Here is a 16,356-nt window from a genome sequence, read left to right on the forward strand (position 1 = left end):
TTGCGAGTTATTTAATGTAGATCTGTTCCAGTAAAAAATGGTACAAATCATTGTAAAAGTGGAAATTAGATAGTGTAGTGATATTAAATAGCTACTTCCTTGTGACTTGTGATAACTAAGAAGCCATACCCAGGGTTGCCAGATTATTTCCACTGAATTATCGTACATACTTTCAAAATAATTATTAAGGACTAACATAAATGACTTATTTCAAGGTATTTTAGTATAATTGTCAAATTAAAAAACACATACACATATGTATATACCTAAGGTATGTATCGTACATCGCACCAGACCCAAAAAATAATCGTACATTTACGATAATTATCGTACGAGTGGCAACCCTGACTATACCTCAATCAGGGTTGCCAGGTTTTATAAATGAGAAAAGGTCAATTTCTAATCAACAGAGGCTTTAAAAGGTCAACCCATTAATAGAAAAAGGTCAAAAATATAGTATTTAAGGGCCGGCTTTTTTCATATTACTAAAGGCCAACCTATTTAAATACAAAAGGTCAAATTTGAGTTTTTTTTGGGCCGGAAAAAAGGCCAAACTGGCAACCCTGACCTCATTGCAGGGGTGCCATTCGTACGATAATTATCGTACATGTACGATTATTTTAGGTCCAGTACGATGTACGATACATACCTTAGGTATATACATATGTGTGGTGTGTGTGTTTAATTAAACAATTATACTCAAATATTTAGAAATAAGTCAATCATAAACTCCTTAATAATTATATTGAAACTGTGTACGATAATTTTGGTTGAAAAACGATAATTTTAAGGCTCATGTACGATAATCCTGTCGGAATAATCTGGCAACCCTGCCTCATTGTATGCCGTAGAATTGTTGAGCCATCAATAAGTCGTTAATGGCCGACGCAGCTGTACCAGAAAATATTTCCTGTACTTGGATTACTCCTTAAATACTTCAACTATGAGTGAGTTGTTTGTGTATATTGTAGTTTGTAGTTAATGTGACCAACACATAGGTTGTGATAGTGTTTTTATACAGATTAAGGTGTGAAGTGAATGGTAGTAAAAGTGTATTGAACGTTTATAACTAGCTGTGACGCATCTCAAGGTTGCATTCGTGGCAGTCCGAATTTCGTAATGGAAACATATTTTCGTTTTTGACTCCATGGTTTGTGATGCTAAGAGTACCATGAAGCTCTCTATGCAGGCTAATGCATTTATGTAAGAACCGTAACCATTAATATTGTTTATAGAACCGTTATCCCAGCCAAGGCTTGCCAAGCCCAATGTTTTGGTAGACCCTGTGTTTACCTTACGGTACATTGTTTTACTTGTAATATTTGTTTTATTTTTCATTTAATCTTGTGTTGGAAAATGGGACTGTTACCAGTATGGTTTTTCTAAGTCTGTATTCTTATTATAGACTTGTATGATGCACTAGTAAGCCTTAATTCTACTGGGGTGCATCCGCCATTGAACACAAAACCGTTATTTAATCAAGAGTTCACAAAATTATATGATTAAATCACATTAACACAAAAATAGCTTAAATAAAAAATTGAGTCTTGCGAAACTTACGATAATACTATAAAACTTTTATTCTACCAGTGCATCGATAAATCTATGCAAGTATCATTGAATACCGACTTTTTTCAATGAATAAAAAATCTAAAAAAAAAAATAATTAAAATTTGGTTCTATAGTAGTTTATTACAGGTTGATGTAACCTAGGGAAAAAAACTATTATAGAAAAAATGACACTCGTTCCTGTCGGAAATGAATAGTTTCAGAAATAATTATACATTTATATCGGTAATTTTGTATATTATTCCATGCTAATGTAACCTAGGAAAAAAACTACCGTTTCGGGGTGTCTGCCGTTTATGGGGACAGGGATATCTTTCTTATTACTAGCCAAATCGTATTTCATTATGGGGTTGATGTTCTTTACAATTTTCTAACATACCATAATATGATGTTAATTTATCGTTTTGACTAATAACACAATTTACCTTTACCACGGCGATATTTTCTAAGTTCAGCATGGTCCGTACGCAAGTCACGGGTAGCTCCTGCTTAGTTTCCAACTTTCCCGATAGACAGAGCCCGTGTCATCCCAGTCTAAGAAACGTTCGGTTTTACAAATTAATACTGTCCCGTCAATCTACATATTTACCCCTTAGTTAAGTATGTAGTTTTTAAGGACACGTCATGTTTAGTGACATTTGATACTGCTGGGATATTTATCATGAAATGTTATGTTAGAAAAAGGCCGTTACAATTCGTCGTACGCTGAAGCCACGGCCAACTTACTCGGTCGTAAAATTTCCCGCAATCATTGTTTCCTGCCTGATTATAATAACACCCGTTTGGCGGCGCTCGATTCGCATATCAGCTGGTCGCGCAAGCATGAACAGTTTTCGATGTTCGTACGTATGTTTTCGCTAATTCAAACAATTTTCATTTTAATCTCTTGTTAAGATTGTTATTTCTTTCGAAATCGTCCCAAAATTATGCCGAATACTATTTTGTTTTATATACAAACAAAGGTTAGGTTATCCAGCATCTAGTTAAGATATTTCGTCAGATAAAGCCAGTGTCAAACAAAGCAACCGAACTAACCCTTTCGTGGGCCGCGTGATTTCAAATTTTTAATCCCCCCCATGACCCGAGATTGACCTACAGCCGACCCTTTCCGACTCTAACCGCCGTGATGGATAGACCTGTTCCGTATAGTTTCTCTGTGAGTGATATTTTCGAGTTTATCTCCCGTATTGATCAGATTGATGCAATTAAGACCCTCAGATATATACATCTACGTGATTTCACTCGTGTTACCCCTGAATTCTTTCACTATTTATTTCGAGAAGGCCTCTTAAGGGATTTTAGAGGTACATGTAAAAAGTGTAAAACAGGTGATGTGGCCCTGATGTGGTTTTAGCGACTACGAAATTTAAGGTAAGCCTGAGTAACCTATAATATGATCATGTGGATAAGATATAATTTTGAGTGCTGCCCAAAGCTTCTTTTCTGTAGGAGAGAGACTTACGAAGGGGGTCCGGGGGCTTGCCCCCGGGTAGGGGTAGTGACCTGGGAACTACTAGGATTGGTTAGGTTTGGTTTGTGGGGTTTGTATGTTAGCAACAGTGTTTGGGGGGTCGCAGGGGGGCGTCAGCCCCACCCGTTTAGTTCACGATGAAGGTAAGGACATGGAACTTCTTTTCTGTAGGAGAGAGACTTACGAAGGGGGTCCGGGGGCTTGCCCCCGGGTAGGGGTAGTGACCTGGGAACTACTAGGATTGGTTAGGTTTGGTTTGTGGGGTTTGTATGTTAGCAACAGTGTTTGGGGGGTCGCAGGGGGGCGTCAGCCCCCCCGTTTAGTTCACGATGAAGGTAAGGACATGGAACTTCTTTTCTGTAGGAGAGAGACTTACGAAGGGGGTCCGGGGGCTTGCCCCCGGGTAGGGGTAGTGACCTGGGAACTACTAGGATTGGTTAGGTTTGGTTTGTGGGGTTTGTATGTTAGCAACAGTGTTTGGGGGGTCGCAGGGGGGCGTCAGCCCCCCCGTTTAGTTCACGATGAAGGTAAGGACATGGCTTGTAGGTCAGGTTAGGAGGGGAATTTTGGGTTAGTTGTCCATTTTTCTCGCACATTTCCGACATCCATGACCAGAGGGTTCCTAGTATGTTGATTGTTGGGACAAGCATTTACAAAACCAGTGAATTTAATATTTAATTCCGTGATCATTCCCGCGAAAAAGAGCAGATTTTCCTACTTAGTTTCCAACTTTCCCGATAGATAGAGCCCGTGTCATCCCAGTCTAAGAAACCTTCGGTTTTACAATTTAATACTGGTATTTACAATTTAATACTGTCCCGTCAATCTACATATTTACCCCTTCGTTAAGTTTGTAGTTTTTAAGGACACGTCATGTAATCATTCCCGTAAAAAAAGCCGATTTCGGACTTTTTTTTACTCGATTTCAAGAAACATTCAGTTTTACAATTTAATACTGTCCCGTCAATCTACATTATTTAACAAATCATTCCCGTAAAAAAGAGCCGATTTCGGACTTTTTTACCTCGATTTTCGGCCGATCAAAGGGCTGTCCCCATAAACGGCAGAGGCTCCTTTCTTATAGGAAAAATTACGCTCCCTTCGAAAATAACACTTGTTCCCGTCGCAAATGAATAGTTACAGGAATATATATACATCTATATCCGCCAATAATGGGGGACCCCCTTTGGGAACCCCGGGTTTGGGTGGTTTTCTCATTCATTTCAATTCGTCAACTTATAACTAACCGAATTGGTTGATCTGTTTGTTTGCGATTGAAATGATCATCAAAATCCGTTAAATCACGTTATTTGCTATAGGAAATCATATTTTTCTTGTGCGAAATCACACCATGGAATAATATACAAAATTACCCTTTTTTCAATGAATAAAAAATCTTTTAAACAAAAAAAAAAATCATTTGAAATTTGGTTCTATAGTAGTTTATTACAGGTTAATGTAACCTAGGGAAAAAACTATTATAGAAAAAATGACACTCGTTCCTGTCGGAAATGAATAGTTTCAGAAATAATTATACATTTATATCTGCTGATAAGGGGGTACCTGCAGTGGGAACTTGGGGTTTTGGGTGGGGAAAACACTTGGGGAATGGTATATAATGGTAAAACAAGCCTTGTCTTCTGTATTCATTACCACCTTGGATGTATAATAAACCGATTTAATAATATACTATCTATATCCTATAGCGTTGCTAATGTTAGCATACGCGGGTCAACATTACCGCTTGCCAGTACATACAAGCTTGATGTTTTTTTTTTTCTGGTGAACGAAGCGAACCCTCAGCGGAACAAGAGCCATTAAATTGGAACATTTAAGAGAAAATAGGTTTCATTTTAGTGTATTACAGGGTAATGTAACCTAGGAAATCAACTACTTTCTCCTATATGTTTTCCTGTAGTAAATAACTTGATTAAACCAGTTTTCATGCTTAATTTTAACTGCAACAACAATCAGTTCGGCTACTTGAAGTTGGTTGAACTGGTTGTTCCGTTTGTTTGCTGTTGAAATGAAGGTCAAATTAAGTTAAATCACGTTTATAACAGGAAAACATATATATTCTGTTCGAAATGATACCCTGTAACACAGTACTGAAAAAATTTACCCAAAATTAGTGATAGCGTCTGTCGCTGTGCATTTACCCCTCGTGTGGAAGGGGTTTAAGTATTAGGCAAATAGTCCAAGATGTCGAGCTGGATTAAAGGGAGCATCCGCTATGGGTATGGACATATAAACTTTCAGATACTGAAAATTGAGATATTACTTCTATGGCCAAACATGTCATACATGCCCTCGAAGAAGTTTCTGGCAATAATTCTTATACGTATATAAAGAAGGTATAGTGGGTTTAGATGGTTACGTCATCTTTACTGCGTCGTCTGCTAAACCATGGTGTAGTAATGTGGGGATTTATTGCAATTCCAATCATAAATTGGTGATTAGAAGCCCAGAATCCTTTTTTTTTTTTTTTTTGCTGTCATTACTGTATTACAGTAAAATTTTTTTCATACATTGAATATTTGCTCAGGACACGTTTACTGGTTAAATTTACTTGACAAACGTCGTACTGTGACCTTAACGTTAACCAATCACACCCCTACATATGGAAACCAAACATATGAGGGTTATATGTTGGCCAGGGCACCAGCCACCCGTTGAGATACTACCGCTAGAGAGTTATGGGGTCTTTTGACTGGCCAGACAGTACTACATTGGATCCTCCTCTCTGGTTACGGTTCATTTTCCCTTTGCCTACATACACACTGAATAGTCTGGCATATTCTTTACATATTCTCCTCTATCCTCATACACCTGACAACACAGATTACCAAACAATTCTTCATCACCCAAGGGGTTATTGCACTGTAATTGTTCAGTGCCACTTTCCTCTTGGTAAGGGTAGAAGAGACTCTTCAGCTATGGTAAGCAGCTCTTCTAGGAGAAGGACACTCCAAAATCAAACCACCGTTCTCTAGTCTTGGGTAGTGCCATAGCCTCTGTACCATGGCCTTTCACTGTCTTGGGTTAGAGTTCTCTTGCTTGAGGGTACACTCGAGCACACTCTCCTATCTTATTTCTCTTCCTTTTGTTTTGTTAAAGTTTTTATAGTTTATATAGGAGATATTTATTGTTGTTACTCTTCTTAGAATATTTTATTTTCCTTTTTTCCTTTCCTCACTGAGCTATTTTCCCTGTTGGAGCCCCAGGGCTTATAGCATACTGCTTTTCCAACTAGGGTTGTAGCTTAGTAAGTAATAATAATAATAATAATATACCCCCCCCCATTTTTTATATGTTGTCTTATGCACTGGCCACTTTGATTTGTTACTTTCAGTCCTTTCCAAGCCCTTGTACATGTACTTCGTGTGATACAGTTTCCATGTACTAAAGAAGACATTGTTGCATCACTTTTATTCCATCACCTGTGATACAAAAATTGCCTGAAGACCCCGGTAATCCCAAAATCGACGTCTCAATCTTAAAGTAAGCCATAATTTTTCATAGTGACTTGAAAAAAGTAATACAGTTAGGGTTTAAAAGTACAGTATCCCCAAAAGAATGTCCAACGAATTAATAACAAATGTGGGGAATCGTGTGTACTGCAACATGTACTGCTCATCAGAACATAGCAGTGATGTTTTCCTTTTTCCGCGAGCGAAGCTAATGCACGGCGGAACAAAAACGATTAATAGTTTTATATGAAATGTCCCCATTAAATGAATCACGAGTGAAGTGAATCCAATAATACTTTCAATACAGGAAAAACTTTTTGTTGTACTTGATAGTGTGTACAGTATTCAATGAATTTTACCTTTATTTCATTCATAAACGTGGGTGTTCTTGTGGTTCTCCAACAGAACCCACGGCTCAGGCCTTGGGGAAGTATGGTGGCTGACAGGAGTTCCATTTGTTTGCTGTTGAAATAAAGGTCAAATTCAGGGAAAGCGCATTATTTACTTGTCCCGTCGGTGTCTATAATTTTACCGGGAAATTTTCAGGAGCAATGCGCATCACCATTTTTTAGAAAAAATAAAGAAGCATTTGTTTTATGATGTATTCTCAATGAATCTGACCTTATTTTTTAAATCTTTGTAGTTTGTGGGAAAGTCTGATAGATCACATTTTACATGGGAAACAGATACAAGAACATCACCTAACCTAGGAGCCATATTCTGTACCTACCGGGGGCCTTTTCCCCCCACTGCGACCCCACTTGGCTTACCATGTCCCAACGAACTACATTCACCCCTTCTTTTCTTGAGGAAAAGTTATCTTAACCTCCTTTCCTACTCTCACGTGGCCGTGTGGTAACTGTGGTTTTAAGACATAAAGATATGGGAAACGAGGATAATGACATATGTTACTTTCTCTAAAGTTCTTGTTATTTAACAAAAATTAATTCACAATCTTATCGTGCACGTCAATTATTTGCTACGGTAGTGTTGAATTAAATTGAAAATGTTAGTCACAAATTACTAAGTTGAAATCTAAATTCAAAATCTTATAAGTGCTCCTTAATGGTACATCAAAGTTACAAATTTCTAGGGTCTGGCAACGGAGAGGGATGCAGTAGGAATTTTGAAAGTTAATAAAAAAAACTACCTTCTGAAAGAGGATGTTGGTATCACCAGGATCAGCCTCAGACGACGGGACGGTACTATCGATCCCTACTAAGACACTTCTGATTTTTGGCCATACTTTCTCCTTATGTTTGTCAGGACCTGGATGGAGTACCATGGGTGTCCACTTGGGTTTAGGTAGAGGGGGTGGCGGTCCCAATTCTGCAATTATTTGCACTTCCGCTTGCTGTCTCATCTCCGCCTCCAGCCCTGTGGGAAAAGGATATGATTTAGCAATATGACAGATCAACAGTATGTGGCTGTTGCAGATTAAGCAATTCAGAGCTTCGAAGGTACTGATCAACAGATTTGTTCCTGCATTTGTCTTGTTATTGTTTTTTCTTTTAGTTTACCCAAGTTTACTTTACCTTCCGTGACATTACAAGCTTGGGGGACCTCAGTACTACTAGTACTAGATTGTCTTGCCTATTGCAAGACATGGGCTCTTGCGTTAGCAGCCCGTAAGTGACTTTGAATTTGTTAAAGTGGCCTCCCAGAAGGGGCCAGGGTTCAGTAACGACGAGAAATCAAAGGCAAGTTACTTTGGGGTTGTTGAGAGTCACAAAAAAGGGAGGATTTTGAAACTTAGCAAGGGGAAGGATTTGCTCCGACTGGGGTGGGAGGGGAGTGGGTAATCTGGAGAAGGGACTTCATTAGGTCCACGGAATGAAAGGTTAACAGGCAGAGTCTGAGAAAAGCTACTTTAGTAGAAAGTTTCAGTAAGTAGGAGATACTGGGAGAGGAAAGTAGTAGTTAAAGTTAGAGAGAAAAGTAGCAATTTTAAGTAAATCAGCTTATCCTTGCTCACTGGCTGGAGGCTGAAAGTGTCAGACCAACTCCTGGAAATTGGCGATCTTGGTGACGGATTGGACTCTGGTGATGATTTGGAAGGTTAAAGGAATGAGGTGTTCCAAGGACAGTGACTCAACTGGTTGAGCAAGGGATTGGGTTTGGATGGAAGGTGTAGGTGTTGGGAGAGGTGCTGATTTCGGCTGGCTGTAGGTCTCAGGAACAGGTACAGTGGGTGGCTGGGGTTGTCTTCTCTGGCGAGGAGGTCGCTGATATTGGGGCGGCTGTGACTGCGTTCCAGGTGCTTGCGCTGGCTTGGGCGAGGAGGTGCTCTTCATAGCTGATATCCTTTTTATTCAATTCTGGGCAGCGCCTGTTCCAGGCGTGATGAGTCCTGGAACAGTTGGGGCACTTGGGTTTGGTTTCTTTGCCGTCCTTGTGGGCTTGGATGCACTTCTATGTTATGGTGTTTGTTGCAGATTCTGCAGATGGTTGATCCCTTGCAGTCTTCCCTGTGATGGCCATATCGCTGACAGCGGAAACATCTGAGGGGTTCTGGAGTGTATTCCTGGATGGGGAAGGCCCCCCCATACTCCTAGATCCAGTGAGGATGGCACTGGACCGATGAAGGTGGCTATCAGCTTGTTGACAGGGACATCGTTCTTGTTTTTGCAGCGCACCGTCCCATTAATTTTCTGCAAGAGGTGGCTATGGTGAGAGGCATGGTAGCAGGATACCTGGATACGATGGCTTTCCTCTGAATCAGGGCAGGATCGAGCAGTGTCAGGGATGGTTCTTCTTGGAGAGATCTGGCGGTTTCCTGGTTCCTGGGGGGGGAGATAATGAGCTCCCCCTTTCGGTTAGGTCTGGCTGTGATCCGCATACCTGGCTTGGCAGTGATGGCGGTGTACGAGATGTAGCTATCAGTTTTCTGAAGCTTGAACTTTGAGAATGGTTTCTTGTCTTCTTTCTTCGGTGCAGGAATGCTGGCACCGATGGCAGTGGCTTCTCTCAGGAGCTGGGTGAGGCAGTCAGGGGAATGGTCTCCCTGAGGGACTGACTGGATCTCAGCAGGTTCAGTTTCCATGGATGTGGAAACCTCTGGCACTGAGGTTTGAGGCAGTTGGGAATTAGGTGTTTTGGGTGGGGAAAATTAGCAAGAACTTGTGCTCAGCAGCTATGATAATTGTCAGAATTGCTTGATGAAACAAATAACCAGTTAGAAAAATATGTAATTCATGTAAGTGTCATGAAATTGAATTATTCTAACTCCATTTCTTTTCGCAATATCGATTTATGCTAGAAATGAAGGAACTCAAAGTTTTAACAAACTGATTTTAACCCCATTTAACTAAGTTTGAGGTATGGCTTAACATAAAATATCAAATATTGGAATGTCTAGGATATACAGTAATTGAACGTAAAATGAATGAAAAAGGTGGTTGTTGGAAGGACAGTACTCAATATGTAGTATAAGACATTTTGTCAAATTGTTTTCAGTATTTCTAAGTCTGGTTTTGTATTTAGTGTACAAGGAATATAGGAAAATTCCTGATGTGATGCCATATTAAATTTTACCCCTTTTTTTGTCATTCCAGAATCTGACATGGGAGATTTTGAACTGGACGTTGATGCAATGTTAGAAGCTCCTTTCAAAAAGGAAGAGGTATGTGGCTTGGTTGTGATACGGGAGGTTTGTGATAATTTTTCACAGCGTGGTAGTTCAATGTATGATTAGAGAAGTCGATGTTACTACATTTCTGTATATCATGGTCATCCTAGGCAGTTCTCATTACCTTTGGTAGACAAAAGCCATTTCATCACATGATTATCTGCTTCTCCATTACTTTCCTTCATTTGTAGAGTAGCCTCCTTCATTTGTAGAGTATCCTTTTTTTATTCATATGGTACCTTGTTTCGTTGGCTTCAGCAGTATAGCTTATGTTTGGGAGCTATTCTTTGTAGTTTTATAATTCTTCTGTTTTACAAGAAATTAATACACCTTTTATTTTCCTATATTCAAAGCTAGCTATGAAAATTTAGTTGCATATTACTTGTAGAAATCTGCTTCTTGGGTCATCCTGTTGTCTTCATTTAGTCCTGCTATTTCCATTACGTTCATCTTGCTTCTCTCTTGACTACTACTGTTGTGAAATTTGTTGCAGTTCAATTGGTTTATCTTAGTTTTCTCAAATTATATTTTTATCATCCCTGGAATTCATTTTAGGTTTCATTAGTATTGATGTCCATGTATAAAGAGATTTCTTTTACTTTAGTCATTTTATAAGAAATAAGAATAACATTGAAAGTGATTTGCTTTTACAAGTCAGTATAATGAAGGGTTTTATTGATAATGAAAGTTCTAGAAGTATAAATTGAGTTATTGACAGTATTGTCAGATATTTCAAGCAGTTACAAACAATCCATTCTCATCAGTCATCTTTCTTTTAATGGAATTATTAATCATCACAGTCTTTATTAAATGTTTTCATTGCCCAATACTTTGTCTATACTCCTTTGCCTCTTAAGACGTTAATGGCTGAGAAAGGATTGTCTGGCTTTAACCTGTATTGTAAATTCAGGACCAAATGTCTGATGTTTATTTCTTTATTGCAGAACTTGTTGATACAGTCTACTAATTGGATCTTAGAATATGCAATTTATTGCTGTGCATTTTTTTTATTTTAGATATTATATATGACTCACGTTGTTTTTGTGTGTGTGTATGGTTGGTATCTGGTTGCCTAGTATGGGCTGTTAAGATTTAGTAATGTGTTGATGTGAGTTGTGAGACTGAGAAATGGGATGCTTGATTGAATATTCATGATGGTATAATTTGTGTGAATATTTATTTAAGTGATCTTGCAGCTTTGTAGATACACTATTATTTGAAAATTAATAAGGTTTTATATACATCTTTTTAATATACAGTATTCTGTTACAATTTGACATACGCCATGAAACTTGAGTGGACTACTAAATGAGAAGTCAAAGTAAACTGAGAGATTGATATGTAATTATGAATAGAATTTAGGTGGAAAATATAAACAGCTATTTATGTTTTTAAGATTCAATTTTTAATGATTTTCCTATTTACTGAATTTAGTATTACAAAGGACTTGAGCTTTCAACTTGTGTATTTCATATGGTTTCACATGTTTAGGATTATTTTTTAACATTTGGTCTATTCAAGTAAGCAGTTTAAAAGTTCTGGCAATTACGTTGTAGAATTACAGTATACAAAAGTGAATTATAAATCTTGGTCTACCATGTTGCAAGAAGGTATGAGTGTGACTCTGCTGCTTGTGCTTAGCTGATCTTCTCTCCCCGTTCTCTGTTGTTTTAGATAACCTATTCAGTCACTGTCTCCCACCCTCCATGATAAAACGGTCGTGAGCTCGAAAAACTGTGCTCCCACCACCGCCAGGTACTGGTAGTCCTAAGTTACTCTACACTTGTAAGTCTTATACTGGAGGAAATCCTCAGTGGTTACATAGATCACAGCCAAGTTAGGCTCTTCATCAAAGGTTCTGCTGGAGAAGAAAACAGAGGCGAGGAAGTTAGTGTTGAACCCCAAAATTGGTGTCGCTCAGAAGAAAAAAGGAGTTGTAGAAGGTGAACAGCCTCTGCCAGACATCCAGTTATACTGAATAAACCTTTGGGTTAGCTGATTTGCAAGGCTCAGACAATATACATTGTTTACATGTCTGACTGCACTGGTGGCTTGGCTGTGGTCAGTGTACCACTGGAGATTTTTTCCAGTGGGCCCAAAAATCTTAATTATATACCTTTGTAAGTCATACTCTAGTTTCATCATGCAATATTCCAGTTGATTCTTGGACAAGTTCATTGTTTACCAGCAAACTTTAAACATGACTGTGGTTAGAATTATCCTTTAGTTACGATGTTTTGGGGCATGTTTCCATTGGTGAGATTTTTCTAGGGGTTATATAATTTGATTAGTTGTCGGATCAGTGCTCTGTAGTCATTGCACTAGGCTTAAGTGGTACGTTAGTTATATGGAGACAAAGGTACTGTTTTGGGCTTTTGAGCAATTTAAATAAAACTTTGTTACAATACACTTTCCATCAAAGTAACTATTAGTATAAATTGTCAGGGAGTCCAATTAATCTCATAGTTATGCTTCCATGCAATTTACTTGATATTCTTTTTTCCAAGTGATAATTTATTACTTCAGTATTATCCATTGAACTTGCTCGAGGGTAGATTTATTAACATATGTCTGTTCTTTTTAGAATCAGTAAATGTTCTAAGGTATGTTGGTAAACATTTTTAAAGGTAAATCCATTATCAGTGCTGCCACACTTGTGGTATTAGTGTATAATACAGTAGTATGAAAAAAAAATATGCATTACAGTTTAATACATTTATACATTAAAATAAAATTTTTACATCCTATTTTATATATTTATACACACATACATTTGAACATTGCAGTATATACAGAAATATATAATCTTGGTGTTAGGAAAGTAGCATGTAGAGGCTTTTTGATAATCATTGTATTATCCCAATAGTTTTCTCCACATGCTATTGAGATAGAGTAGGCCACGATTGGGATTGGTGGAAGTTGCTTGGTTCAATGCTGTTATCGTCATTCTTCAGTAGTCAAATATATCTACCCTTTAGAGCATTAAGGCCCGTTAAAAGTTTCTATTTTAAGAAATGCATTCATTGTAACTATATGTAGGGAAATATCCAAGTGGTGAAATTATTTTTGTTTTATATTTTTTTTTATTGGTTTTTGTGAATAACAGCATTGTAACATACAACTGATACAAGTGTCATAGGGTAATAATTTAGAAAAAAAGGCCTTTTGCCTATAAAAATCCTTTTAATTGGAAAATAAGAGTCCAGAGGAATGCTTCAGAAATCTGATGAACGCAGGTTCCTCATGTCTTTCGTTTGATGCTATCTCTTACATTGCCACTAAATTTTCTGTTGCGGAAGAGGTAATATTGTAAATACTTAGTAAGTGGATCATAAATCTTTTAAAGTGTGTCTTTGATAAAATGACACTCCCTTTTTCCATTAGTCTCTTGTTGCATCGACGTAAGCCTATGCATTATCAGGCCAGCCCTTCAATATTTGTGTAATGCTGTATAGATTAACTTTAACTTTTTCCTGTGATTATATAATGTGTAAGGGATAGCATCAAAATTTTAGCAAGGCAAGCCAGTAAGTTCCGTAACTAAGAGATACTAGTTTGATTTCCATGAAAAAATGTTTGCTATTAGTCTCAAGGGTCAGTGATGTAATAATGTGATTGATTTAATGTTGGATTTAATCCCTGTCACCGCATAGTACATCATTGTTGTGTCTTGAGATGGACTGATGGCAAATATTTGGCTTGGAAAATAGTGCATATTATATTCTAAGGTTAAAAGAAGGAAATAAGGAGGTTCTTACCAATGAAAAGATATTGGTATCCTGCAGGTATGTTCTTGATACTTGAATGCATTGCAGACATCAGTAAATTAAAGTTGCATAATGTATAAAGTTAGATTAAGGATATCAATTTGGCTTAAGGTGTCATTACCTATATATACATTGTTCTACTTTTGGGTGATTTTCTTTTATATATGCAAAAGCTAGGTTTGAGGGGTTTGTCCTTTTAATTGTAAAAGAGCTAAGTTGTATAATACAATTAGTTCGTAAGAGGGAAATTAAATGGTGTCTGTATAGAATAAATTTGAGGGATGAGTTTCTCTAAAGCTCTTGATAATTTTCTAATACATACATAATATATATATATATATATATATATATATATATATATATATATATATATATATATATATATATATATATATATATATATATATATGAAATCACCATTAAAATTGTGGTTTAAAGAAAGTTTTGTTAAATCTACTGAAGAAATACAAAAATGGTTACAGAGAACATGTAGTTCTTGAAAAAAAAAAAAAAATGGCTTAGCAGCCTCTATATCACATAAGAATAAATCAGTAATAAGCAAGCAGCGAAATTTATAGTGTTATGGAACAAACATTTGATGGTGGTGTGGTATGCTGCTGCTTTGGACCTGAACGACCTGGTACTGACAACTTGGTATCTCCACTCAGATGCTGGCGACGACAAGCTCTCGCAAGTCTCCGAGGGATCACGCTCGTAACTCTCCACTCTCGTCACCCTTCTAACATTGACCACACTATTAGTTGTTTTTGTGTCATGAAGGACAATTGGTGAAACAGGTATAAAAATATCATATCATCATCATCATCATCATTAGCTTGACGCAAAAACAAAATGTAAATCAAGTTGTGATGTGGTCAATCTGAATCATTTATAATTTTTTTATTTTACCATATTAACAACTTTGTGCTGTGACTGGTGCATGTGTCGTATATTGTTGAAATATAACCCCTTCACATAATAGCGTCTCAGAGGCTCCAGTCTAAAGTTTGCGTTTTGCAGGCGGCCGTGCCTTGGTTGGACCCTTCGGCTAGAGAGACACATCAGGTACTAGCGGGAGGAGGCTTCGGCATTTTGTTTATATTGGTGTGCAGACTAAAAATCTGCAGCACCAAGTATGTTAAAGAGGGCCACACCTGGTCAGTGTGTTCCTTCTGGGTGTTAATAGTGACCAGAAAGATACCTTATTTCCCAATGATTGATAAATGAAGACGAGAGAAAGATTTGTGTGAAAGAGGTTTGTGTACGTTTGAATACCTTTTTACCCCCCGGTAGAATGGCCGGGTAGACTTGTATCAGGTCACATGATATGGATTAGTTAATTTCATCAACTTCTTGATATGGTAACATCTGTGGCTTCTGTTTACTTCTTGTGGACATAAGCATCAGTTGGTGTTCTGTCAAGTAGTTGTAGGTTTAGCTTTACCATATCTTTTAATTTATGCATTGTTGCTCGGTGGGAGAACTTAAAAGTTAAAACTTATTACAGTAGTGAACTAATGCGTGGCTGTTCTGTTCTCTTTTTTTACCCCCTACCCTTGCCCCTTCTCCCACCACCATCCTGTGGCTGGTGCGGCCGTTACACCGTCTCTTGTGCTCCCCTTAGGACACGGCCAGCTCCTTAGCAGACTCGAAGCCCAGGGAAAATGGACACACTTCCTCCAGAGACAGGTAAGGTTTTTACAATTTTGTGAAGGTATATTATAGTATTATGAGCTTGATTTTATCATCAAAAGGATAATTTTATAGTATTATGTAGTGAAACTGACAAAAGCTGAAGAACTTGTGTTTACAGACAGATTGCTTTTGAATTGTAGGTGTAGTTACTAAATTACCGTGCATTACCGTGTAAAGGACAAAGATTTTAAGACCAGTTTTGGAGTACTGTAGCCTATATGATGAAAACGCCTTTTTTTAAGGAAATTTTGGTGTTCGTCCTTTACACGGTAATATACAGTACTTTAAATAATTTATGATGTGATATTGGCTTCAGAGTATTATTTTTTAATCCATCTAAATTTGAATAATACTGATAGCATTCTGTGAAAATGTAATTGTTGCCACACGAATACAAACCTTCGTACTTTAATAGGAGTATGATTTCAGCCAAGATGTTAAAATAGCCAAAGTGTCAGTAGGTACTGGCGAGTTGTTGGAAAGCACCTACCCCCTGCTAGCTCACTGAATAGCCACCTTGACTTCAGTCATCATACTTTTAGTGCAACAAACTTTGCATATTGCTGTGTGACTTGGAATGGCGAAGCCACATGTTTGGATGCATTTCTGTCTAGGTATATTGGGTCACAAATGCAACACTTTTATAAACAGGAGCTCTCTGGATCATCATTTTTTGTTACCTTCTTGCTGAGGTCATGACTGTATAGTCATTACCCTGTGAGGAATGTTCAGAGTGGCTGGAGTACAGCTAGAAGA

The 16,356-nt window shown here is 37.7% G+C and overlaps 1 protein-coding gene across 2 annotated transcripts in view; it reads left to right on the forward strand.

Annotated features, from left to right (window-relative positions):
• Positions 1–834: 834 nt before the first annotated feature.
• Positions 835–16,356, forward strand: part of Caper (RNA-binding protein 39-like protein Caper) — a 30,429-nt gene continuing 14,907 nt past the window's right edge. For both annotated transcript variants that reach the window (XM_068364435.1, XM_068364436.1), the window contains exons 1-3: positions 835–947; positions 10,065–10,132; positions 15,530–15,594. In XM_068364435.1, the coding sequence (XP_068220536.1) occupies positions 944–947; positions 10,065–10,132; positions 15,530–15,594 (137 nt within the window). In that variant the 5' untranslated portion in view covers positions 835–943. The remainder of the gene's footprint in view (positions 948–10,064; positions 10,133–15,529; positions 15,595–16,356) is intronic.

The sequence above is a fragment of the Palaemon carinicauda genome, chromosome 41 (genome assembly GCF_036898095.1).
Source record: "Palaemon carinicauda isolate YSFRI2023 chromosome 41, ASM3689809v2, whole genome shotgun sequence".
Taxonomy (NCBI): Eukaryota; Metazoa; Arthropoda; class Malacostraca; order Decapoda; family Palaemonidae; genus Palaemon; species Palaemon carinicauda.